Genomic DNA, 27,852 nt, shown 5'->3' on the forward strand with positions numbered 1-27,852 from the left:
ATGATGATTGGTTTGGTGGTTGTGATGGCAGTGACAATAGAAATGTGGATATGGTGGTAGTAATTTGGGGTGAGGGTGGTCAAGTTTAATGGCTCCTAAAGGCGCAAGGTGGTGGAGGCAAAGACATGACATTGCCTATATTTTATTTTATTTTTTATCTTTGATTATTATTGTTTATACATGGTGGTGTGGGTTGTTTGGCGTAGCTTGCCATGCCTGGCCATGACTTGTCAAAAGGCAAAACGTGCCAATCTACACTATAGTAAGACTCGAAACATAATCAAGAGTCTTTAGACTGTGCCTCGTAGACCTTTAACCAATCAACCAATATATATATATATATATATATATATATATATATATATATATATATGTGTGTGTGTGTGTGTGTGTGTGTGTGTGTGTGTGTGTGTGTGTATTTATATGTTTATATATTAATTTTTTATATTATTTGCTAGCACAACCTATCAAATTATGGAATACAGGCACACCTATGTGGGTTATGCTTTTGGAAGAGGGTTGGTTTAAGAGCTTAACATGTTTATTCTTAATTTTTAATATTATGATTTTTATTGTAAATTTTTTTTTAATAAAATTCAGAAAAAATAAAAGTATATATAAATATATATATATATATATTATAGTATAATTGAATGATTTTAAATTAATAATAAAATAATAAAAATATATTTATATATGTATATATTTGTAGAGTATCAAAGTGTATGATTTGTGGATCACGAAGATATTAAAAACGTTTTTAATCAAGGGTGTGAGTTGTGGGCATGTAGCGTGGGCAAGTAAGAGCCACATCGACAGAAATCTGGCTTATAATTCAGTCGCATTCTGTCTGGCCTCTGCCATCATCAATGGCCCTAATTTCCTTCTCTGCTTCAGCTTCGCTTTTACCTTTCAAAAGTATGCTCTCTTCTTCCTGAATGTTCTCGCCTATTTATTGATGAATATGCTGAAATTTAACTGACAGTATAAATGTTTCTGTAGATATATCCGGTGGACCAAAACCAAAGCAATGGACTCGGCTGTTTCATTCTTCTTCAAAAATGTTCACAACCTCTTCCGAGCCACTTATTGCTTACGCCTTTACGGGGAGTAACCAGGGTTTTCTTGAAATACCTGGAGCTCGAACAGAAACGCCTCCTCATACTTACTATAAGTGGCCAGATAAAAAGGTTCAACTCTCTCCATCCTAAATTCTTTTAAAGCTGATTGTTATTTTTTACTTCTTAAAGTAAAACAATATAGACTTGCCCTTTTTCTGGGGAAAGAAATCGTTCCAAATTTTTATCTGATTCTAGTTTTAGAAATTTAGTCTTTTTAAATTCAAATTTGACTATATTTAGTAGGCAAGATTTTCCTATTTTTTCTTGGGGATTCAGTTCTATAGTATTAGGTTTAAATCAAATTCAGTTTAGGCCTCTTAGTTTTAGAGTTATGAGTGTTGTTTTTGTAGGTGTCTAGCTGTAATTCATATATTGCAGCCTTATTGCTGCGTTTGTGACGTTATTTTTACCGTCTTGAGAAAGCAATTGAAAAATTAAAATTTCTTGGTTGATCATTTTTATGACAATAAATAATTTATGGTTACAGAATCCTAGAGTTTGCATATTAGGTGGTGGTTTTGGAGGCTTGTATACTGCTTTAAGACTAGAATCACTTGTCTGGCCTGATGACAAAAAGCCGCAAGTAAGTTTTTTGTGTTGTTTGTTGCAATTATTGCTATTTTTTATTTCCCCTAGCTCCTAAACTACTGTCATTCATCTTTCATGAAGTATAACATTATAACTGCCTCTCTGAAATATTGCACACTGTTTTTTTAGTTGTATTATTTGATCTATCTATTTGGTCTTCCTTTGCTGTCCTTCCTTTTGTGAAAAACTTTGGTAATGGGTGGCCTATGAACAATACAGAAGAACAAGCAGGAAAAGTAGCAAATGGAAGTAGTTGGTATATGAACCCAAATCCAAGTTTGAAATGGAACTGTTTATCACCTGTTCTTGTAATTCATATTTGCTTATGCCTGTGGTATAAACTAACTAAGCCTGCAAAAATATGGAGGCTTCATTATCTCATTTTGTAATTCTTTTTTTAATTACATTTTCATGCCATAGGCAACGGAGAAAGAACTTATACAATTTTGCATTCTTGGCTACTATTTTGGTGATTTAGACAAAGATAAAGTGTTAGGGTTTTTAAAGATTGACATGAGGAAGACATTAATGCTTCCTAGGACAGAGTTCGTTTATTATCATCCTATTTGGCCCTTGTCTTGAAAGATTAATAGTACATTTTGGTTTTTATTATAAATTGGATAGGAGTTTTGGGGTAATTTTGTTTCTTGGTTTTATCTCTTGAGATGGTCATAGCTTATTGAGAGTCATTGAATATAACCTATATAGACCATATTTTTGCGTCTTTAGGTTCTTCCTTATTTTTGTGAGCAACTTGTTGAGTATTTTTAATTCTCATTTTGTAAGTCATTTTTCTCTTGTTTATTAAAAAATAAAAAATAAAAGTTTACTCTTAAGATAGAAACTATACTACTAATGCATTGAAGTACCTTTACTTCGTCAAGAAGTTTTTATTTGATGGTGGAAGAAAACTTAGAATTAAATAGCTAGAAGGCGAGATTGCTTAGATTGGTACAAGTTGTAGTATTAGTTGATCTATATAAAGAAATTTTAGGTGTATCTGAGTGCTTTTTAATTGTTTTCTTTTATGTAAGTGAGTGTTTCAGTTTGCATCTGCTATTCAAGGGATTGCTTCATGAATGTGATTGTGCTTATTCTTGCTAGCTATTTGTTATCCTACAAGTTATTGTAATTCTACAAAGTTCTAGCTCTGTAGATCATTACATTTGAAGGGCAAAACTTGTAAATTATTTCACTGAATGCTTTACTAATACATACAAAGCATCAGCGACAAACACTCGTCCAAATTGTATTTGGTTTTTATCTATTTATTGAAACAATATTATTCTCTCTAAAATCATCTTCTTTCTTTATTATTTCTTGGTCATTTCCTAAAAAGTTCATATTGTCGTAAAATAACAACTAATCCATAAAGATTTCCATAAATTCCAGTAGGATTTTGGGGAACTTTAGTCATGAATTTGGTATCCCATTGCCTAATGCTGCACTCCACCATGAACTTCAACATTTCTTCCCCTTTGTCCCAAGCTCTCTTGTTTGGGGAGCACCAGATCACCACCATTTTAGCCTAATGGTCGACTTCTCATCTTTGCTCCTAACAATTTCATCTCTTACTTGGTTTTTGATATTTTTTTTGGAAACATTAGAAAAGTTTGCTTAACCCAACTTCTATTGTCAAAGACTAAATTAGAAGATGGGGTATTTTTTGCCAAATGACGTATAATGAAGGATCTCTAATATAATTGACATTGGACATGACAAAAAAGGGAGAAGAGTGATGTATGTAAAATAAAATTTGCTATCAATTAATTTGGCAGTTGAAAGTAAAAGAGGAAGTGAAGAAGAGAGAAACATAGAGCGAAAAAAAATTAAAAGGGAACAAATCTTTGAGTGAGATTCAAGAGACATAGTTCAAGTATTCTTCTATTTAAATAATCAATTTGTGTTCTTCGAAGATGATAGATAGCCTTATTATGATAGATTAAATCACTAGAAAAAGAGGTATACTCTTAGCTAAAAGTGATTGAATCCTAATAAGACAAAAACCTTAACCATTTGCGTAGCTACAAAAATTATTAATATCCTAGTTGTCTTAAACATAATTCTTCTATCTTTATCATCAGTTCCGTTCTGACCAAGCATACCTCCCTCACAAAGAACTTGATAGCCAACATTTAATTTTGTTGGTGGTCTTTAGTGAATTGTTTGTTAGTTATTTATTGAAAATGATTGCTTTTGTGTGAATGATATAATATTTACAAATGATTGGTTGATCTAGGAAAAGGGAAAGAAAAGACAAAAAAAGAAAATAATTTGATGTTAGCTCTTTTGTTTTAGTAAAAATGTGTATACATATGAGTTAGTTGTAATTGTGTCCTTAATTTGTGGGATTAGGATATAATATTTTATTTACGTTCTTTTTTTGAATTTTCTTATAAGTTGTTGCCTTATCCTAAAATATAGCATTCGAGTTTTGTCCGTTAGCTTAAGTTTGAATTAGTGTGACTTATTTAAGATATGCTAGGTTATATATTTTATTATTGGAGAATACTAAATAAACTCAGTTTTTCCTCCTCAAAGGTGACATGGTATTAGAGCTAGACCTATTTAGTTAAGGAAAAACGATGACAAAGACTACCATGACTAAAGCAAATAGAGGAAGTGAGTCTGAATGTTCAACAAACACCTCATCATCACCCTTTACAATTGCCTTCCATATTGGCTTCACTTGTGAAATCGAAATCTCTCCAAATTATTCCCTAGGAAGTAAATGGGAAAATCTTCTTGCAATGGTCTCGGTTAGTGCAAATGGTGATCCGTGGACATGGCAAGCTTGGTTATCTCATTGGAACCACCTTTAAACTAGTTCAAGGTGATCCTTAGAATGAGATGTGGGATGCAAACAACAATATCTTGATGTCATGGTTGTTTATGTTTACACAACAAAAGAAAAACCCTAAACCTTAAACCTTTCAAGTTGGTGAATTTCGATATGACCTATTAACCCGACATGGAAAAAATTGGGTCAAGGTTGAGTTTTCTATTACGAAAAATAGTTTGGGTCAACATGAAACTGAATTGGGTTATGTTCGAGTTGACATGAAACCAATTTGAACTAACACGAATGCTTTTAAAAAGAGTTGCAAATGCAATAATATGATATCTATGACTATCGAGTGAATGTGAAACCCTTATTCTAGTTTCCTCACTTGAGTCTAAACTCTAAACTTGATTGAGCACCCACCCTAAAATCTAAGTCCCTTGTTCCCAATCTTATTTGTCAAACACTATTCATGCATGAGTCAACATCGAGCACCCTCTAATGTAGTCACACACGACACAACATTACACCTTGACCTCTCTAATCTCCACTGTCTCCACCAGCATGAACCTTAGTGACCATTGATCGATGAAGGCAAGCCAATCGATCAACCAATCTTTTTGTGCTCTTCTTCTTTAGGTTTTGTATCATAATGAAATTGGTTATTTTGGTGGAAAATCATGAAGATTTAGGAAAATCAAGAAAATCTAAGTATTAATGTGGAAAATCAGGAAGATTCAACTATCAATGTGGAAAATCAAGAAGACTTAGCTATCAATGATATTGAATAACTAGCTTATCAATTTTCCTTTATTCTATTTCTATATATAACTTAGTCAACTCTTGTATTTTTAGGAAATTGAATATGTATAGTTGTACATAGTTATTAGCTTCCTATAATGTTGTTTTTCTTTTTATAGTCTTTTGTATTTCTCCATAAAAGGATAATGATATAAACATTTTTATATGAGAGAGTAATATAAATAATTCTTCTCTTCAGTTTATATGGTTTTAGAGACTCCCTAAACTCTTGTTGTTCACCTAAAGTCTTGTTCTTTCACCATGTCTAAAATCTCATCAGCCTCTAGTATCCCTACTCTAATCTTGAATACACACAAGAACATTGACACTTGATCCATTTCAGTCCAAATTACCATTATCCGGTTGAATGGTGATAATTTTCTACGTTAGTCTCAATTGGTTTGGATGTATATACATGGGCGAGGAAATACTGGATACTTGACTAGAGACATAAAGGCATTGAATGAGAAGGACCCAACCTATGCTTTATGGGACCAATTACATGCGTTATGCCACGATGAAGGAACTCTGGGACAACATCAACCACATGTATTCAAATTTGGGAAATCAGTCCCATGTATATGAAATCACTCTTAAACTTGATGAAATTTGACAAAGGGAAGATAATGTTACTGAGTATTTTAATTCATTGAAATGCTTGTGGCAAGACCTTGTTTTGTTCAGTGACTATGAATGGAAGTCACCTGATGATTGTAACCACAACAAAAATATGGTTGGAAATCACCAAATATTTAAATTCTTGGCTGGACTTAACATTGAGTTTGACGAAGTCAGGGGAAGAATAATTGGTAGACAGCGGCCTCCCTCTCTCGAGGAAGTTTTTTCAAAACTTAGGAGGGAAGAGAGTCGTAGGAGTGTTATGCTTGAAAAGAAGATTGGGAACTTGTAAATTAAGACCTCGACATTAGTTGTGGCTGATGCAAATATGAGTGAAGCAAGCCAATAGGAAAAGGCTTGAATCTAGCCCAACCATTGCTATAAACCATGGCATACACAAGACACTTGCTGGCTTATTCATGGGAAACTAGCAAACTGAAAACCAAAGAACAAATCTGGTCGCACTCAACCCACCACCAATGAAGTTGAGACTAATCCATTCACTAAGGAGTAGATGGATCATCTTTTAAAGTTGTTGAAATCCAATTCCTCTTCTAGTAGTATTCCTAGTGTGTCTATTGTCTAAATAGGTAATAATTTTATTGCCTTATCCTGCATGTTAACTTCTATCACTTGGATCATAGATTTAGGTGCATCTAATCATATGAGTAATTTCTTACATTCATATACTACTTATTCACCGCATTATAGTAATCAAATAGTCAAATTGCTAATGGCAGTTTTGCACAATCATTGGAAAGGGATAAATAAAAATCTTAGAAAACATTAATTTTAAATTCGCTCGTCATGTGCCTAAACTTGCTTGTAACCTCTTATCTATTAGCAAAATAACCGAAAATTCTGACTATTGTGTTGTCTTTTACATATCTCTTTGTGAAATCTAGGACTAAAGCTTGGGGATGATGATTGGCAATGCTAGGAAGATAAATGGTCTTTACTACTTTGATGCTAATGCCTTCAATAATAGAAAAGCTAACGACTTGAATAGTGTTAATTCTCTTCCTACTTATGGTCTAATAATGCTTTGACATCGTAGACTAGGGCATCCTAGTTTTCTATATCTTAAACACTTATTTCCAGATTTGTAAAAAAATATGAATATTTTATCATTTCAATGTGGACATTGTTATTTGTCCAAAAGTCATCGTACTACTTATATTGCAAAACCATATTGTGCTTCAAAACCATTTCACTTGATTCATAGTGACATTTGGGGACCTTTCAAAGTCACCACTTTAATTGGAAAAATTTGCTTTGTAACCTTTACTGATGACCATACATAGTGCTAGACCCGAACTGAGTTGACTTGGGTTCGAAAGTTGGTTCGGCTTGATTTAGCTTGAATCAAATTCGTTTACTTTGAATATGAATTAAGTTCGAGTTAAAAAGTTCGGTTCATTTTAAAACCGCATCGAACTTGAGCTATAGAAGTTCGGCTTGGTTTGGCTCTCGAGTTGGATAGATGACTCTATTCGGTTTGAACTTGACTCATGACTTGATTCGAATTTTGTTAAATAATTTTTAAATGACATCGTTTTGTCAATGAGTTACGAATTCAAACCACGAATTTGAGCCATAAATTCGAGTAGAACTCGAATAACCTTTAATATTGGCTTAACGAATTTGAACCAAACTCAAGCCGAACTATTTTTCATTGGAACCAAATTCGAGCCAATGGGGTGTTCGGGCTTGGTTCGGTTTAGTTCGTATTCACCCCTAACCATATATGAGCAGGTTGAATATATTTGATGAGAGAAAAATCGAAAGTAACACATTTATTTAAAGAATTTCTCAACATGATTAAAAATCAATTCCAAACAAAAATTGGGATACTTTGTTCCGACAATGGGATAGAATATTTCAATGAAGGCTTCGGAAATTTTTTTAAACAAAAAGGCCTACAACCAATCAACTTGTTGAAATATGCTTGAATAGAATGAAATTTCTGAAGGAAAAACAAGCATTTACTTGAAGTTGCCCATGCTATTATGTTTCAACAAATGGTCCTAAATACTTATGGGGTGAGGCTATATTAACATCTTATTTGATTAATGGGATGCCCACTCAAATTTTAAAATATACAACACCATCAAAATGTTAAATTTTTTTTTTTTCCAGAGTCTAGAATACAATTTGAACTACCACTTGAGGTATTTGGCTGCACGACTTATGTTCATATACCTGGTAAATTCAGATCTAAACTAGACCCTAAAGCAGAAAAATGTGTTTTTATAGGACATGTAACAAATAAAAAGGGTACAAATGATACAACCCTTCTACAAAAAAAATGCATGTCAACATGGATGTCACATTTATTGAAAATGAACCATTTTTTAAATATTCTCTTTTGGATGAGAAAGAAAAAGAAGGAAGATAATTTTTTATTGTAGTTTCTCTATCTGACACTATTCTTGAACAAACTTCAATAAATACAAATTCATTTTTTGATACTATAACAAATACAAATTCATTTTTTGATACTTTAACAAATACAAATTCATTTTTTGATGATGGAAAACAAATCAACTCAAGTTCAACATAGACAAATCCATGTACCTAACTTAAGAGCATGGATTTTTCCCTTTCAAGTACCTCAATTTCCTGAATCTTCCCGATTTTCCACAGGTACACTGCAAGACTAGTAGCAAAGGGCTTCAAAGAAACGTATGGGATTGATTGCAAGGAGATGTTTGCACTTATTGCAAAACTTAACACTACGCATGTTATCCTATCATTGGTTGCAAATTTAGAAGGATTCTTCATCAACTAGATATAAAAAAATACATTTTTGAGTAGGGACCTGGAAGAAGAAGTCTATATAGAGTTACCCCCAGGTTTTAATGAAGATAGAATTGAAGGAAAGGTCTATTTCTAAGGAAAACACAATAGGTCTAAAGCAGTTGTTAGGGCCTAGTCTGGAAGGTTGGCTAAATCTCTAATGCAACAATGATATAAAAAAGCTCACACTGACCATACTCTATTTCATTGATACAATGGTGACAAGCTAAATGTCTTTATTGTTTATGCCAATGATATTGTTTTAACAAGCAATGATGGAGCTGAAATGGTGTGTTTAAAGAGGAAATTGGCATCTGATTTTGAAGTCAATGATTCGGAAAAACTACGACATTTTCTTGGAATGGGGGCGACAAGAAGTAAACAAGATATCTCTGTCTCTCAAAGAAAATACTTTCTTGATCTTTTGAAGGAAACTAGAATGCTTGGTTGCAAACTGGTTGATACACATATGGAGCCAATGACATAAATAGGAGCTCACAAGAATGGGCCCACCATTGACAATGGAAGGTATCAATGTCTAGTAGGAAAGCTGATTTTGCTGTTAGTGTAGTAAGTCAATATATGCATGATCCTTATGAAGAACACATTTATGCAGTGTACAGGAATTTGAAGCATCATAAGGGATCTTTAGGCAAGGGACCTTTCTTTAAAAACAGCAAAATAGGTGTTGAAGGGTACTTATGTTATTGTACTCTGATTTTAGGTAATTTAGTAACTTGGAAGGAGTCATAAGCAGAATTTTGTTGCACAAAGTAGTGTTGGAGTAGAGTTTGAAGTAGTTACCCATCGAATGTGTGAGATGATATGGTTAAAACGTGTACTTAAAGAATTAGAGGTTACCAAGAAGCTCTTTGTAAAACTTTACTGTGATAATAAGGCATCCTTTAGCATAGCTTGTAATCCAGTACACAATGATAGGACAAAGCATCTGGAGGTTGATTGACACGTTGTTGAAGAAAAGATTTAAGAAATAGTTGTATGGCCTATGTGCCAACAGGAGAGCAAGTTGCAGATTTGTTGTCTCATGCTCTAGCAAGGAAGGTGTTTGAGAAGCAGATTAACAAGTTGGCAATGTTTAATCTTTGTTGTCTAGATTGAGGGAGAGTGCTGGCTATTCTGTATTAATCTACATGCTTATGTGTGTGACTTAGCTGTGGTTGTGTCCTTAATCCATGGGATTAGGATAATTTTATGTTTTTTTGAATTTTTTATAAGTGGTGTTAACTTATCCTGAAATATAGGATTTGGGTTTTATCTATTAGTTTAAGTTTGAATTCGAGTGACTTCTATAAGGACTATTTGGGTATGCATTTTATAATTGGATAATACCAAATAAATTTAGTTTTTCCTCATCACTGATCACTTTAGAAAGGGGAGAAATTATGGGAAATAGAAGAGAAAAGGATAGAAGTTAAGAGTGAATGGAGTCAAGAGCATAGCGGCAGGAAAAAATAGAGGGAATGATGAGAAATAAGGAAGAAACAATTTATTTATTTCTTGTAACAAGAAAATTTTACTTGAGCCAAATCCCTCATTTGGGTTTGAATTGACCACACCAAACAAATGAAATCTTAGGCCCAGTAACCAAATCCACAACCATTGCACCATATAAGTTAAGAGTTTAATTTTGAAATGTTGTCAGAGGGGATTTGAACCCTTACTCTCATGTTTGGAATCTCATCCCTTTTCCACTCAAGTTATCCTTTAGGGGCTGAAACAATTTATTTATCGTATTATTCTTTCATTGATCTGTATAAAAGACAAAAGTGCAGACCTGATCATTTTGGCTTTCTGATACTCAGAATTCTATGAACCTGCCCTTTGTAAGTCAAACAAATCCTACTTTTATAAAGTAGTCAAAATTCAATAAACGAAATCTTAGCCATTAACCTGATTCTAAATTGTAATACGCCTAAATCTTGCTGTTTTTGTTTAAATACCTGATTAAACTTAATCACCTGATTCCACATTGATGTTAATACGGGGAGAACGTCACAGGTGTACACAAATGTGTTTCTTTCTTTATTAGTATACTGTTATTCTATTCTGTTTTGCATCTGAAGAGAAGAAGCATATGATAAAGAAAATCTTGGTAAACACCTATCAAGGTTAAGCAATTAATTCTAACTACATTGTCTTCATGAAACTCATTTCAAATATACCAGGAAGTATTACAAAACAATAATTAACCACAAATGTTCTTAAGCACCTTCTTTCCCTGAAACAAGACAAGCAAGAAGAAGAAAGAAAATTTATATCCACCGTGTTGGTGCTTTGGATTTTTAATTCTTGTCTACACTTCTATCGTCTAAACTTTCATTAACCCATGTAATTTTCATTTGAATTTGGTGACACCAGATACTTCTCGTTGATCAGTCTGAACGTTTTGTTTTCAAGCCAATGTTGTACGAGCTTCTTTCTAGAGGTTTGATCTTATTTGGTTAAATTTTACCGTCATTTTCTTATTCCTATTGATGGTTTACCTGGATGTTCAAAGTGGTTACTTTGTTTTTTCATTTCATGAGTATGAAACTGAATTTTAGCATGTATAACGCAGAAGTAGATACATGGGAAATAGCTCCACGTTTTTCAGAGTTGCTTGCAAATACTAGTGTGCAGTTTTTCAAAGACAGGGTGAAACGCTTGACTCCTTCTGACTATTTGGAAGTGATCAGCCCAATGGCTTCTGGTTGTGGAGGAACTGTACTGCTTGAAAGTGGCCTCTTGGTTGAGTATGACTGGTATTGTTTATGTTATCTTAACCTCACCTCTTTATTATTTTTGTGAAAAGCTATAGAATTCTTAGGTATTCATTCGGAAGTACTGACAGAATATTTTGTGTAAATGTGTATATAGGATTGTTGTCTATATTAGAGGAAAATTACTAGTTTAATGTCCTGATTGTTTTAGAAAGAATCCAGTTAGCATATTAGACTTTAATTTATTTTCTTTTTGTTAGGATTTTTGCTGTGGCCACTTCTTATTTATATTGTATCCTTATTTTAGAAATTAAATCAGAGTTGTATATTCTCTCAAATTAGTTTTATGGTATCAGAGGTCAAAAGTTGAAGAACTGATTTTGCTTATGAGATCTAATTGAGTTTCCTAGAAAATAGATATCACCGGTAACCTTTCTATCGTTGAAAAGGTCTAAAAGTCACTGGAAAAGCCAAGACGCTATCAAAATGATACGAAATTTGCCAAAAAATTTAGACTCTATCTAATGTATTCAAGAGCATCTAGAAAAGCATATAAACTATCGTAAAGCTCCAAAAGTCTTCGGAAAAGCACAAACTTTGTTGAAAAAGCTCTATTGTCACTAGAAAGTGTTGATCTACCCTTATCACCTTTGGCATCAAAAAGTGTTTATTTGCCTTTGAACTTGTTGATCTACCCATGTAACCCTTTGTTGTCGACGAAAACATAAAGGTAGCCCTCTGTAAACCTTCATTGTCACTAGAAATTGTTGATCTACCTTTTTGGCCTTTTGTTGTCATTGAAAGCGTAGAGGTAACCATTAGAAAGCATTGATTTATCTTTGTTGTTTCTAGAAAACTATAGATCCGCTTTTCTCCTTAATTTGTTCTTGAATAATCACAATGATGAGCACAGGAAAGGAGGTCTCTAAGTATAGACAAGGAAGTATCTAAATATATACAACAAAGCATGGTCTCACAATCTTTTAGATTTGACTCATCCCTACAGATCGCCAATCACAAGTTGAATGAGAAAAACTTCCTACATTGGTCTTAATCAGTTCTTGTAGTAATTTGCTAAAGTGGAAATATTGGATATATCACCAGTGAGGTTAGACGACCCAATATCGGAGTTCCAAAATGTGCCACACGGGAGCTCATCAATTCTATCGTCATGGCCTGGTTGATTAACTCAATGGAATCCTATATAAGTTGCACCAATCTATTTCTTCGAATCACCAACACTCTTTAGAATGCTATCAAAGAGAATTACTCCGATCTTGAGAATATTGCTTAGGTTTTTGAGATAAAAAATCAACTCAAAGACATGTGACAAGGCGATTCAAATGTGATTGGATATTACAATGCATTATAAATTCTTTGGTAGAAGCTTGACCTGTTTTATGAAACCTATTTTGGAGATCGAAAAGAGAATGTGAAATTGAAGAGGCACCTTGAGAAGTCAATTAGGTGATAATAAGCCTTGCGATTTAGACCTCCCAAACTTGTTAAGCATGTATCATTACCAGTTCCTTCCTATTCAACACTATTGCCTTACCATCAATGTAAATCTTATTGCGCCACTCATAGTACATGTAACATCTTTGGTCTAATAGTTTGGTTCATTGTCAAGATATTGTCCATTTTGGACACATAGTCCATCATGGTTTTGCTTTTGTGTTTTGCAATTCAAAACATGTCTTGACAGTTTAAGGAGCTCATAGGTTATTTAACTAGTCAAATCTTCTTATTCCCAATCAATGTAGGATGAACAGACAAACCTAACATCTTTCTTGTATTTTGCTAATGTGACATTTGTCTAAGGGTGTTATATTCACCATCGCTCAAAAGCACATGCAAAACAGCTTTGATACCATTTGTAACATCCCTGGTCTAATAGTACAACCTATTATCAAGATATTATTTACTTTGGACACATAGTCCATCATGGTTTTGTTTCTTCCCTTGGAGGGTCTGCAAAATAATTCTTAAATGTTCTTCATGTCCTTCCTCACTCCTAGAGAAAACCAATATATCATCTATAAATATGATAACAAATTGATCTAGATAGCTTTGAAATACTCTTTTCATCAAATCCATAAAAGTTGTTAGAGCATTGGTTTACCCAAAAAACATAACTAAAAATTCATAATGCTCATAACGAGTACAAAAAGCTATTTTGGCACATCATCAGGCTTAATCTTCAATTGATGGTACCCTGATCGAAGGTCAATTTTTGAAAACATTGCTCCACCTTGTAATTGATCAAATAGGTTATCAATTTGTGGGAGAGGATACTTATTTTTTATGGTGACCAAGCTCAGTTGATGATAATCAATACGTAATCTCATTAATATGACACCCTTAGACAAATTCCATATCGAGAAAGTACGGGAGAAATGTTGAGTCTATTTGTTTATCTTACATGACTTGGGGATATAAAGATTTGACTGATTAAATAGCCTGTGAGCTCCATAAGCTGTTAAGACACGTTTTGAGTTGCAAAACCTAGAAGCAAAACCATAATAGATTGTGTATTCACGCAGAAATTATTCACAAAGCAGTGATAAAGTGGAAGCTCAACCAAGTCAAGATTCTAATCCGAGACCTAGCGCTTATGTTGAGCCTCCCATTGAACATGAACTTCACAACAAAGATAATGATTTATCGTGCCAAGATCAACTAGACATACCTATCACTCTTAGAAAAAGGATTAGGTCATGTACTCGACATCCTATATTAAGGTTTGTTTCTTAAGAAATATTGTCATATTAATTTAAAGCGCATACCCTTCCATTGTCTAAAATAAAGATATCAAAGAACATACAAGCACTTGCCAATTCCACATAGAGATAATAGTCCAAGAAGTAATGGGTACCTTAAAAAGAAATTGTATTTGGGAAATTGTGACGCTGACCCAAGGAAAGAAAGTCATAGGATGCAAATTTTCATCGTGAAGTATAATGTATATGAGAGTATAAGTACAAGACGAGACTTGTTGTCAAAGGTTTTACTGAAATCAATGGTGTAGACTATCAAGAAATGTTTGCACAAATAGTTAAACTCAATACTGTAAGGGTTATCCTGTTGTTAGCATCCAACCTTGATTGACCTCTACAACAACTAGATGTAAAAAATGCTTCCCTAAATGGTGATTTACATGAAAAGATTTATTTTGAGCAACTCTCTAGTTTTGTAAAGCATGTAACCTGGTGTGCATATTGAAGAAATCACTCTATGGTCTAAAATATTCACCAAGAGAATGATTTGAGAAATTTACTGTTAGGAACTTTGAAAATGTAACGATTGCTTGAACAAAAATCCAAAAATGAGCAAGAGAATGGAATGTATTTTATATATTCTTTAATGGATAATTCTAACTATTGAAGAAACTAGATCTCTCCCTAATTTGTCTAGCTTTCAAGAGATTAGGCTTTCTCTCTCTCAATCAAACAAAGCATTCTCAAACACAACCTAATTTCCTACCCTTTTTCTTCTTCCTCAATCTTTATTTTATGCTTGCTTATTTTATAATTGCTCATACATGTTTCATATCTGTCCAATCCCATTTCATGACTGTCTATACATAATTCACCTAAATATTAGTCCTAATATTTAGTCAAGCAATCAAAAGAAGAGGATTTACACAAGCCCATTCCTCACAAACATTTTTGCAAGCATTCTAAGGACGGTAAATTTTCTATTTTGATAGTATATGTGGACGATATCATCATCACGGGAGACTGCCATGAAGAAGTAGATGCTTTGAAAAATTATCTTGCAAGAGAATTTTAATGCGAAGATCTTGGAACTTTTAGGTACTTTCTTGGAATGGAGGTAGCTCAAAGCAAAGTTTGTATTACTATATCGTAAAGGAAGTATGTACTTGATTTACTTCAATGAACGGATATTTCTGGATGCAAACCTATTGAGACTCATATGGAGCTAAATGTCAAATTAGGTATTTGTTAGGGCACACATTTATGTGAAGAAGAGAGAAAGTAAAGGATCATGAGCGCAAGTGGCAAGACCTTGGAGGTGACAAATGTCAATTACACAGCAAGAGAATAACCAATAGCCAAGCATCTAGGAGCAGTAGACAAGCAATCGGAAAAAGAGATCATATGGATATTCAATGGTGAGATGGCAAACCAGGATTGAAAGGAAAGTTATGGAGAGGAGGATAAGAAAAAGATCTACGAAGAGGAAAAAAAGGCAAAGAAGAATTGTAAAAGGAAGTTGGGGGTAAGAGGGAGAGAACAAGCCTCTTGAATGTTGGATATGTGAAGGAAAAGTTTATGTCATATGTTGATATATAGAATCATTGAACTCTTGATATTATATAGGTGAATGGGATTAATATAAGTTTATATTATTATCTTTTGCATTGTGTTTGCATTTTGTGATTGAATATTGAGTAAGCTAGCATACTGTGTAATGGTGGGACTGGATTTAATGTAACCGTACAACCATAGGAGGAAGTTCAGCAGAAGTGCATAGTTGAGAATACAATAAGCCAACAACCTAGGTATCTATCAATCTAATATAAGAGCTCCTATTCTGAGACGAACCTAATTATGGTGGCAAGCAAACCTCCAACTGATGCTTCCAACGGCAAGGAAGCTCCTCTAGATGGTTCCAGGCTAAGCTTTTCTTTCACTTTAGTTCACTCAAATCACTCAAGCAATATTCTCTAAATAGAATGCAATCTGATAGCAGCAATTGGGTGAATAATTGAGGAGATTTAACAAATAATTGAGAAAAGAATAATAGCAGGATGTAATCCACTATCATCAAATGTAAATCAACATATTATCCATGAGTTTACACTTTCCCTTGGAAGGGAATTTAAACAAACAACTAAGGGTAACACCTAATTATTTTAGAAACAAATCAATAATAATATTCCCTAAATTAATCACAATATTTTCAAAATTAATAGTAATATATTCTAATCAATATTCTCCCTGCTTCCTTTCTATTATGTTGAATTTATTCCTTCACTGAATAATTCCATTGTAGCATTATTTTATTGCCTCATACAACTTTGAATGACTAGGATGAGTTTTCCAAACTTTCCTCTAGCTCTTTGCCCCTATTTTTTTCAACTGCAAGCTTCCTTGAGCTGTCTTTTGTTAACTTCTTTTTGGACCTACGAACATATGGTCTTCTCTTGGTCCTACAAGCATAAACATTGATTAACAAGTTTCTATCATTACCCTCCCCATGCAATCGCACCTTGTGTGAAAGCTTGAGAGCAACTCGTGAACACCCATTCGCAATTGGTGCATACCCAAGTCAAGCAAACCCTCTCTAATTTCAACCAAACACTTTCCAATAGTTGCATATTTTGTATTGGTTAAATGTAAAGAAAGCATGGCTCCAAGGGCATCATCATGGACCTTAGCATAAAACTCAACATCCCAATCTTCCACATCATGCACACAAGAAATTTTGGGCGGCTGCCTAGGTGGCTCGACAAAAATGGATCGGTTTGTGATAGGAGGAAACAAGTGGTAGAAATGAGAATTTGAATTGTAGTAATTTGAGATTATGGGTTGGGTTCGGTTTAAAGAATAATTAGGTTTGGAAATATAAATTTGGGTTGGGTGTTTAGATTTAGATTTATGTGGGTAGGATGGGTTAGGTGTGAGTGTTTAAGGTATATAGTATTGAAGTTGATGTGGGCCAATTAGGTTTTAGGTCGGGTCTTATGTTTGGTCTTAATTTATTAGTTTGTGGACCTAAATAGTAACTTGGGTTTGGGTCGGTGGTAGAGGTTGGTTTTGTTGTTAAGGTGGACCTAATTAGGGAGCTACGGAGTAATGGGTATGGTGAGTGGATCAAAGTGGTTTCAATTGGGTTGAATTTGTTTAAATAACTTAAGGTTAGGTGCGCTTGCAAAATTAGGCTAAAATGAAAACTAAGTGGGCTAATTAAGTCATTGTTAGAGTCTTGAATTGGGTTTGGGAATTGATTTGGGTTAGTGTTTAGGTTGAATTGAGATGGGTAGGGGTTTAAAATTGGACCGGGTCGGGTTACTTCTTCCTTTCCTCCCTTCACATCTTTTTCCTTTATAGTTAACAATTCTATCACATCTTTTTCCTCCATCTTTTCTACATTCATCTCCATTGTCCAAGGGGTTAGACAGACTAGTGATTGAACTAATTTTAGCAGTCGATTTTCGCTAAAATCTACTGATTTAACATCCTACACTTTTGTTGACTTGAATTTGTTGTTGGAATACACATGAAACTCTAGTCGTTGTCAATCTTGATCACTCTGTGGATTCGTCTCCCTCATTGTAGATGTCAAATGATTGTGCAAAGATTTGTTGACCAACATTTTAGTCTCTAGATGCATCAATGATTGATTTTAAGTGATGACAGGGAAGTGATCTATCGTCTTGAGATTGTTAGCCTTCCCTTTTGCATTTCTCACCACATATTGTCGAATCTCAACCATAAACTCTTCTAAGGCATCGAATTGCTTATCATTTTCATCTATCTTTGCGTCAATTCTTCCAACCGAGAATCCATAGTGCTTAGTCTGTCAGACAAATCATGGTATCGTTGCTCCAAACTGTAGATTTGACCTTCCATTCTTGTTGCGAGCATTCCCAAGCTCGTTGACTTTGATACCAAGTTTGACACAAACTTAATTATGGTGGCAAGTAGACCTCCAACTAATGGTTCCAATAACAAAATAGCGCTTCCAAATGGTTTTAGGCCAAGCTTTTCCTCCACTATAGTTCACTCAATCACTCATGCAGTATTCTCTCAAATAGAATGTAATCTGACAATAGCAATCAAGTGCATAATTGAGGAGATTTAACAAATAATTAAAGGAAAAAATAATATCAAGATGTAATCCATTACCATCTAATGTAAATCAACATATTATCCATGAGTTCACAATTTCCCTCGGAAGGGAGTTTAAACAGACAACTAAGGGGTAACACTTAATTATTTTAGGAACAAATCAATAATAATATTCCCTAAATCAATGACAATATTTTCTAAATTAATGATAATATATTCTCCTCAATATTCTTTATGCTTCCTTCATATTATGCTGAATTTATTCTTTAACTAAATGATTCCTTTGTATCATTATTATACTGCCTCATATAACTCTGAATGACTAGGATGAGTTTCCCAAACTTTCCTTAAATTCTCTGCCCCTATTTTCTTCAACTACAAACTTCCTCGAGCTGTCTTTCGTTATCTTCATTTTGGACTTGTGAACATAGTTCTTTTTTTGGTCTTACAAGCATAAACATTAATTAACAAGTTTCTATAATATTCTAAAGATGGAGAAACATCGATACCATTAAGGACGACGGTGTACGATGGTGGATCTTTCAATGACTTACATATTAAAAAATCTGAGAACAGAGAGTGAACAGAATTTGTCTCCACTATAAAGGCAATGAAAACTCAAATCATGACTATAAACACAAGTCATAGTTTGTTCTTATGATAGAAGAAGACTATCTGGGTGATGAAGGGATTCTAATTGTATTCGAAGGGGACATTGAGAGAAAAGAAATTGAGTTGGTTGATTTCGGTGTCTTGGAGGGAAATTTGACATTATCTGAAGATCTATTAGTGAAAAACGACCATCATAATGAAGAAATAGCATATTCTGGTGAGTTCCATTCATTGGAATCGGTTGGTTCATCTAGGGATTGACTTCAACTGATAATAGGGATAAAACGAGAATCAAAGTTGAAGAAAACGAAAGCCAAAAAGAAGAAAAGGAGAAAACAATGAAGATGCTACTAATTACCAAGTATGTTGAAATTGTGAGGAAAAAGGGGGAAGACAAAGAAACTGCTACTGAAAAAGGAAAAAAAGAAAAAAATTATAACCTAACTTGCCCAAATGATGCATTTACCCAACACCAGATACAATACGCTGAATGTTACATCCTCACCCAATTACCCACCAACCCACTCCTTCTCAATTGCCCAATCAAGCTCAAAGTCAACTAAACCTAATAATAACCACATTCAATCAAATTAGTTCATATAGTAACAATTCAAGCCCTATGTCTGAGCTAAAACTCAATTGACTCACACTAAACCCAATATTATATATTTTCCAAACTAAACCCGGTCTTTCAACCTATTTAACTACAACTAAACCCAACCCACTTATACCACCAATACTATCCAACTCAATTACGAACCAAACCCAAACTCACATTATATTAACCAATACATAGCCCAACGTAAATCTTCCCAAACCTAACCCATGCTTATCTCAACTTAGTCCAATCTCTAAGACCCAATATCTATACCCAATTCGAGCCCAAATGCTTTTCTCCAACCCACACTCAATTGATACTTATAACTAATTATACAACAAAACAAAAACTTATCATGACCTTACGATATTAGCCTCCAATTGAATACCACTAGCTTTGGTGCCTTGTCAACGAATCTTAGGAGGGATGAAAATTTCGAACGTTTGTTAGATGAAGAGTTCCATTCAAAATGGGAGTAGGGCCTATGCTTTAGATATGATGAGAAATACGCATTGGACCATAGATGTCAATTTTCGTAACTCTTCATCTTGATAGCTTGTGAGGATAAACCTAAGATTAAAAAGGAACATGTTAAGGTAGAACTTTTTGGTGAGACTTTGATGGAAATGGAGCCAAATTAGAAAGTCTTGACGAAAGTAAGGAGCTTGTGGAGATTGGTTTGATAGAGACTATGAGGGTGAAGGAGGAAAAAATTGTAAGAAATATTTGGGAGGAAAACTCAAAGTTAGAACTAGAAAATTATGACAGAGGTGTTGAAAATGAAAGGAAGTGTTTGAAAATTTGGAAGAAAATATCTTTGAAGGAGGCAACAAAGAAAGAGCTCCAGCAGAACTGTCATCACCAACTTCGTTGGACACAACGTCGGTGAAAAAGATCTAAACATTATTTTAAGAGAGACTAGGCACAAAAGAGACAAGAAGAAGTCGACAATCAAGAAAATGGAGATGGGATTGAATACGGTGAATAATTAGAAAAATGCAATTCATCAAAGGTTGGAGTTGTTAAAAGATGTAGGAGAAGTTTTGATGACTAGAAATTTTAAGATGAGAAAACCTGTTTTACACCCATTTATCCCATATCATTTTGCTGCATTTTTCTCATAAGCCCCATCAATGACCACTCAGGCCTAAACCATCTAATGCATTCAATCATTCACCAACCAACCCACACTAAGCAACACCAATTACCAAGCCCAACAACTACCCCTTATTCTAGCCCACACATAACTTGCAGTAGTCCAACCACAAACAAACCACTACCCACACCTATTTAACTAACCCCAGCCCAATCCATATCTCCTTAACCCAAAACGACCTAATCATACTAACCATTACAACTCAAATTGAATTAACCCAACCCAACTCCTATAAAAATTCCCTATCAATTTCTTCTTCCCTGAATCAATTCAAACACAAAACTCTTTTTTCTTCCTTGGTTGAAATCAACTCATTATCCAAGCACCTCGCCAACAGTTTATCACAAGAAACTCATACCACAAATCTTTTCTCCATTCTATAAAGAATAATACTACATGTGCAGACAAATTGTGTAAACTTTTGTATCCAACTTAATGTGCTAATATCTAATTTGATGATTTTGAAATGAAAGAAAAAGTAAGTAATCCTATATCAGCAAATCACAAGCTACCAACTCCGTTTGCACATAAAAGGTTGTACAATTTATTTGTATGCATAGTTTTATTCTTCCATGTACCCTTTCCATTTTTTCTCACATTCCATCTCCATTGCCTTATTCTTCCGATAATCTTCTTCACAAATTATTGTGAAACAACAACCCTATCTCTTTTGAAAATCAATGTAAAAACACAATTTATAAAGTCCAGAACAACATTGTTTCATCCCTTCATTTTTCTTCCCCTTGTGGCCTTCTAAAGGAAGAAACTCATCAATTACTCCAACATGGAGTCTCAAATGGTTTGTGGAGTTGTGGCCATGTGCCTTCGTCAACACCCACCCACCCTAATATTCTAAAGACCGATGAAGTCATGGTTTTCTACAATTCCAGGGTGGTTCATGAGTTAGGTTTGCAAGTATAGCCAATTAAACAAATTGGAGTGTTTTTATGGAATGGGTTTACTTTTCCACTCTTTAGTGGGTTGTCTTAGTTTTGGCATGATTGTTCATAATCATGTCTTACTAATAGGTCTCCAAGATATTATTAATGTTGTGAATGAGGTAATTAGAATGAATGTAGAAAAGAGACGAATTGATTATTATTGTAGGATGTTGGACAAGATACGAGTGAGAAATCATGTTTCGTGGAATTCGATGGTTTTTGGTTTTGCATTAAACCATGATTGGGATGGTGCTATTAAGATGTTTCAGAGATTGGAATTTGAGCTGAATTTGATTATGTCTTACATGTTTCTAAACGCCATCTCATATAGTTTTTGGTTGGATTTAGGGAGACAATTACATGAATTTGTACTTAAATGGGGATGTGATGGAAACATGTTGGTGTGTAATGGACTTGTCGATTTTTATAGTCATTGCAAAGAGATTGGTTTTGTAGAAATGGTTTTTTATGAGATTAATGTAAAAAAATGATATTTCTTAGTGTTCAGTGGTGACTGTTTACGTGCCAAATGATGAGGAAGAGAAGACGTCTGAGTTCTTTCTAATTGTATGGAAAGAAGGATATGAGCTAATAGATTTTATGGTTTCAATTATGCTAAGTGCTTGTGCAAGGATGACATGACTTAGATTGGGCAAGTTTGAAAATTCCCTGCTTGTAAAGAATGCAATTATAGGTGTGTAAGGGAAGCACGGAGATGTAAATGCGATTGACAAATTGTTTTTAAAAATGAAAGATACACAGATAGTATATTGGAATATGTTGATAACAACATATGAAGAGATTGGCTTATTTTTGAGACTTGCAAAATTGTTACAATTGGAGAATTTAGATATTGGTAGAATGAAGAGATCTAATGTGATTAGTTGGAGTGTTGTAATTGGTGCTTTTGGTCCCAAGGAAAGAGGTGAGGAGTCCTTGTATTTTGCTCACAAGATGTAGCATGTGAATGACATGGCAAATTCTATAACAATAACTACTGTTCTATTAGTGTGCGTTGAGTTAATTTTACAACCAAAGAAATGAATTGGGTCCACTGTAAGGAGTGAACCTCTATCGGACTGCCTAAGTTAGGAGGTTGAATTAGAGGTACAACTGAAAAAAGTGTTAGAATATATGTACTCCTCTCAAGGTGAACTAGAATTGCTTACTAAATGGGATGGTTTTCAGGACTGCAAGAATTCCTAAGAGTTGTATAAGAACATCAAACAACTCTTTTCACATCTGTACCTTGAGGATAAGGCAATTCTAGATGGGCGAGGCAATGTTAAGATGCACGTTTATGTGAAGAAAAGAGGAAGGAAAAGGATCATGAGCACAAGTGGCAAGACCTTAGAGGCAACATATGTCAATTACACAACAAGGGAACAACTAGTAGACAAGCAGCCAAAAAAAGGGACCACAAAGGTATTCAATGGTGAGATGGCAAACTAGGATTGGAAAGGAAGCTATGGAAAGGAAAATAAGAATAAGACTTGGGAAGAGGAAAAGAAGGCAGTGAAAAATTGTCAAGGAAGATTAGGAGTAAGAGGGAGAGAACCAACCCCTCGAATGCTAGATATGGGAAGGGAAAGCTTATGTAATATTTTGATGTAAAAAATCATTGAACTCTTGATATTATATTGGTGGACGAATTTAATATAAGTCATATTATTATATTTTGCATTGTGTTTGCATTTTGTGATTGAATATTGAGTAGGGTAGCATACTGTGTTGTGGTGGTACCAGATTGAATGTAACAATGCAACCACAAGAAGAAGTTCAGTGGAATTGCAGAGTTGAGATGATAGTAAGCTGGCAGCCTAGGTATCTATCAGTATTGAGGGAGGTAAGTTGAACGAGAGTGGTACCAACGATTAGTGGGAAAGTTGATCAACTTATCTCACATAAGACCATACATTGTTTTTGTTGTAAGTATAGTGTGATAGTTTATGCATGCATTGAAAGAGAAGCTTGGAGTAGTGCAAAGGTTAAATTTCATGCATTGGCTCATGGGGTATGTGAAGAAATATGGCCAGGGAGGTTACTAAGTGAACTAAAAATTACTAGTAACTCTCCTACGAAATTACAACAAAACGGCCATGAGCATAGCACTTAAATTAATTCATCATGGATGGACAAAGCATGTGGAAGTTGGTTGTCATTTCATAAAGGAGAAGATCAATAATGGAAGTGTATGATTGACTTATATTCCTACCATAGAACATATAATAAATATCTTAACTAAGAGCCTCCATAAACCGAGTTTTGAAGATTTAGTAAATAAGTTGGGAATGATCAGCATATGCATCCCAACAATGGGGGAGTGCATGAAACTAGATAAGCATCGAATGGGACATGATATTGTTCATGTCGATATTAGATTTGTTGATATCGTTCAACAAGACGAAAGAAAAACAAGAATGCAAAAACAATTCTTTTAAAAAAAATCATTTTTATCAAATCATTTGAATTGAATTTTGAAATAGATTATCAAATTGAATTGAATGACAGTTACAAAGGGTTGGAGCCTTTTCAATGGGTTGATAATTAACCTAATTAAAGTAGGAAACTAAGACTCATAAGGATTAGGATTACTTTTAAAGGAAAACTAATTTCACTAGAAATAAGAAAATATAATTTTTCATAACTAGGACTCTAATTTTTTAAAAACTAACTCTATTAGGACTTAGACTTTAATTAAACTTAAAACACTATCTTATAGATAAAATCAACATCTAATCTTGACAAGGAAGAGGATTCCACGCTTGATAAAGAATAGGATTATTACTTTTAGGAAAACTACTACTAATCTAAACCCAATTTTAAAAGAAAACTCATCTAACTAGGATTATGATTCTAAACTAGCAATAGTTCTAACAAAGAAAGGATTTGTTGTTTTTCTTCTTTATTATTTTCTTTTGATGACATCATCCTATGCCTTTTTTCAGCCTTTTGGACTTGGTCGAGTACTTTTCTTGCCTTGGTTCCTCTTCATGTTCTTGCATTGCTTCTCTATATGTTTTGGTTGACTTTTTCCTCCATCAATGTAGAAATTGTAGTTGTTCATTAGGAAATTTTGACAGAATATATCTTAGTATTTGTGTATATAGGATAATTGTCTATATTAGAGAAAATTATTAATTTGATTTCCTTGTTGTTTTAGAAAGAATCCGGTTAGAATATTAGGCCTTAATTTGTTTTCTTTTGATGGGATCGTGGGTTGTGTCCACTTCCTATACATTGTATCCTTATTTCAGAAATTAAATAAGCGTTGTATATTCTTTCAGATCAATTTATAAGCATTATTGTGTCATTTTAGAACCTTGATGATATATATTACAAATTCTAGTTTGACCCTTATAATTGTGGTAAAGGCCTAAGAATGGCCTGATGGAATGTAATAATATTATGAATAGCCAAATTTTGTATGAACTGAAAAAGGAATTACACTTTTGGTATTTGTAAGACGTACTTTTTATCATCTTCTTGGAATATATATTCTTGTGTTTGGTCTAAGTGACTTTAGAAGTCCCAAATAATTTACTTTCTTGTCTTGGGCAGCTAGGTTGGTTCTTGCTTTGGGAGCTGAACCCAAACTTGATGTTGTACCAGGTGCCGCAGAATTTGCATTGCCTTTCTCCACACTGGAGGATGCATGTGTAAGTTGGATTGGATGGAGTATTATCTTTACTACAATAAGGTTACTTTTATTGGGTCTTCATGTTATTCTCCTTTTTATCCAGAAAATTGATAAAATGTTAAGTACATTGGAGCGGAGGAACTTTGGCAAGGGCTTTCTGATTCGTGTTGCTGTTGTTGGTTGTGGTTACACTGGGGTTGAATTAGCTGCCACACTATCAGAGAGACTGGAGGATAGAGGAATAGTACAAGCTATCAACGTGGAAACAACCATCTGCCCAGCTGCCCCCCCTGGCAATAGAGAAGCTGCCTTGAAAGTAAGATTTTCTAATTCTGGGATGCAATAATATGTTCTGTGATATTTGTATGGGTTCAAATGGACTGTGTTTTTATACTTATTTTTTAGCTGTAGGATAAGTGAAATTTTTCAAGATTTCCTGATTTTTCTTTTGGTAAGTTCATATAGCATATTCTGGATTCAACTGGTACCACCTGTAAGTATGATGAGTATTATTTGGAATGGCTATTAAGTGATAGTCCTATTAAATGCAGTCAAATTGTCTTCTCTTGTCCATGTGTTCTAATTGTTATGATCTATTCTCAACTATAAACATAATTTGTAATGATCTCCCTAACGTTTTAGAGAACTTTTTTTTTTGGTAATTGAGGGATCTCGTCCATATTGGTTGGACAAGTAAATCTAAGACACAGTGATCAGACTCACAATTACTAGACCAAGTAAGTTAATATTTCACAAGCGTGACAAAGACTTGAACCCAGACTTTTTCCCTAAAAGTTCTAATATTCTACTAGTTTTGTTAACTCTTGAGGTCATTTTAGAAAAATATTTATTAGACCTAAAAGTTGTTCTAATATTTAGTGAGACTGACCCCAAAGCCATTAATTAACAAACTAAAGATTTATCAGTGCTATGTTACATGTATTAAGATGAAAAGTCTAATATAATTATTATTCATGAATGGAGTTCCCCTAACAAATGAGTTTTTGGGTCAAATTAATACTTTCTCAAAACGCAAGGAGAGGTCATTGATAATACTGCCATTAATTATATTAATTTAAGAAGTCAGAATTCAAATTCATATTGGCATTCTTGCTGCTTGTTTTTGCCTTTCACTTGAAACATAATTTAAATTAGCATGTTCCACTCTTAAGTTGTAAGTGTACATTATTTTTGTTATTTGTTGCTAGGTTCTCTCAGCTAGGAAAGTTCAACTTCTCTTGGGCTATTTTGTCCGCTGCATAAGAAGAGTTGGTGAAGATGATACTTCAGTAATGGCTGGAGCTGGTGCATCAGTTCTGAATATTGCTAGTGAACATAATTCTGAAAAATATATATTGGAACTTCAACCTGCTGTAAAGGGATTAGAAAGTAAGAGTATTGAGGCAGATTTAGTACTGTGGACTGTTGGGTCTAAGCCTCTTCTTCCCCAGTTGGAACCTTCAAGGAACCCCCTAGAACTTCCCCTAAATGCCCGAGGACAAGCAGAAACAGATGAAACTCTTCGTGTTAAGGGCCATCCACGTATATTTGCCCTTGGTGACTCTTCTGCTTTAAGGGATTCGGATGGAAGGCTTCTTCCAGCCACTGCTCAGGTATAATATGCTAGTGCGTCAACTTTGCACTTCAAATTTTTTATATTTACTGTTGCTTTGGTGCTGTAAATTTTCTACGCGATTGTCAATTCAAATCATTTTCATGCCCCCCTTCTCAGGTTGCCTTTCAGCAAGCCGATTTTGCTGGTTGGAATTTGTGGGCAGCAATCAATAATCGTCCATTATTGCCCTTTAGGTTGGAAATTATGAGACTTTTTTATTGCTAAGTTGTAATCCAGAACACGTAGACACAGCTACATGTTTTAGCTGTTATTTTTCATCATATAGACCATCTATGCAAACGTGAAATTCACATAACCTTGTCCATTTGTTTCCAGGTTTCAAAATTTAGGTGAGATGATGACTCTGGGAAGAAATGATGCTGCTCTTTCTCCAAGTTTCATCGATGGCCTAACTTTAGAAGGTCCTATTGGTCATACTGGTAATGTTATACATGTCTCACCTTGGAGAATTACCTCAGCTTTGGCATTATATCTTAGGTTTGAATTTCCCGTTGTTGCAGCAAGGAAAATTGCATACTTGATACGATTACCGACAGACGAGCATAGGCTTAAAGTAGGAGTCAGCTGGCTCACCAAGTCTGCCATAGATTCAATTGCAGTATTACAAAGTACCTTAACGAAGGTTCTTTCAGGCTCATAGTTTTATTTTTCCATATATCTCATTTTTCTGTTCTTAAATGTTTTTGTTTTCACTTATTCAACCCCTCTACCTCTTTTGTGTAAACAGTAGGACACCCTACTAACTGAATTAGCTCATGCTGTGCAATGTGTTTACGAGTTTGCTACATTAATCTTTAATATAGATTTTTGTAGAATTTAGATAATAATTTTTATGTTTGTTAGAGAGTGCGGGAAAATGAGAGAGAGTTAAGATACACATTAAGAGAAATATTTTGGCTTTATTAACGAGTGGAAGTCTCTAATGACACTTTGTATGCGTTTGGCCTTGCAGGGAAATTTACAATTACAATAATGACCTTGTTTGTATGAATTATCTTGCAATTTCTGAGCATATAATATGT

At 34.2% G+C, this 27,852-nt stretch overlaps 1 protein-coding gene across 2 annotated transcripts; it reads left to right on the forward strand.

Moving 5' to 3' along the window:
• The first annotated feature begins 761 nt into the window (after positions 1-761).
• Positions 762-27,821, forward strand: LOC123199089 (alternative NAD(P)H-ubiquinone oxidoreductase C1, chloroplastic/mitochondrial). Of its 2 annotated transcripts, XM_044613923.1 has the most exons (12): positions 762-918; positions 1,003-1,190; positions 1,609-1,704; positions 8,557-8,595; positions 11,089-11,155; positions 11,288-11,471; positions 25,120-25,213; positions 25,298-25,510; positions 26,403-26,807; positions 26,927-27,003; positions 27,146-27,249; positions 27,331-27,821. In XM_044613923.1, exons 1-12 carry the CDS (start codon positions 870-872, stop codon positions 27,468-27,470), a joined length of 1,656 nt encoding a protein of 551 aa, XP_044469858.1. In that variant the 5' UTR covers positions 762-869; the 3' UTR covers positions 27,471-27,821. The 2 variants fall into 2 exon arrangements, with proteins under 2 accessions (XP_044469858.1, XP_044469859.1); XM_044613924.1 differs by lacking the exon at positions 8,557-8,595.
• Positions 27,822-27,852: the final 31 nt, after the last annotated feature.

Source organism: Mangifera indica, chromosome 16 (assembly GCF_011075055.1).
Source record: "Mangifera indica cultivar Alphonso chromosome 16, CATAS_Mindica_2.1, whole genome shotgun sequence".
In the NCBI taxonomy this organism is placed as follows: domain Eukaryota; kingdom Viridiplantae; phylum Streptophyta; class Magnoliopsida; order Sapindales; family Anacardiaceae; genus Mangifera; species Mangifera indica.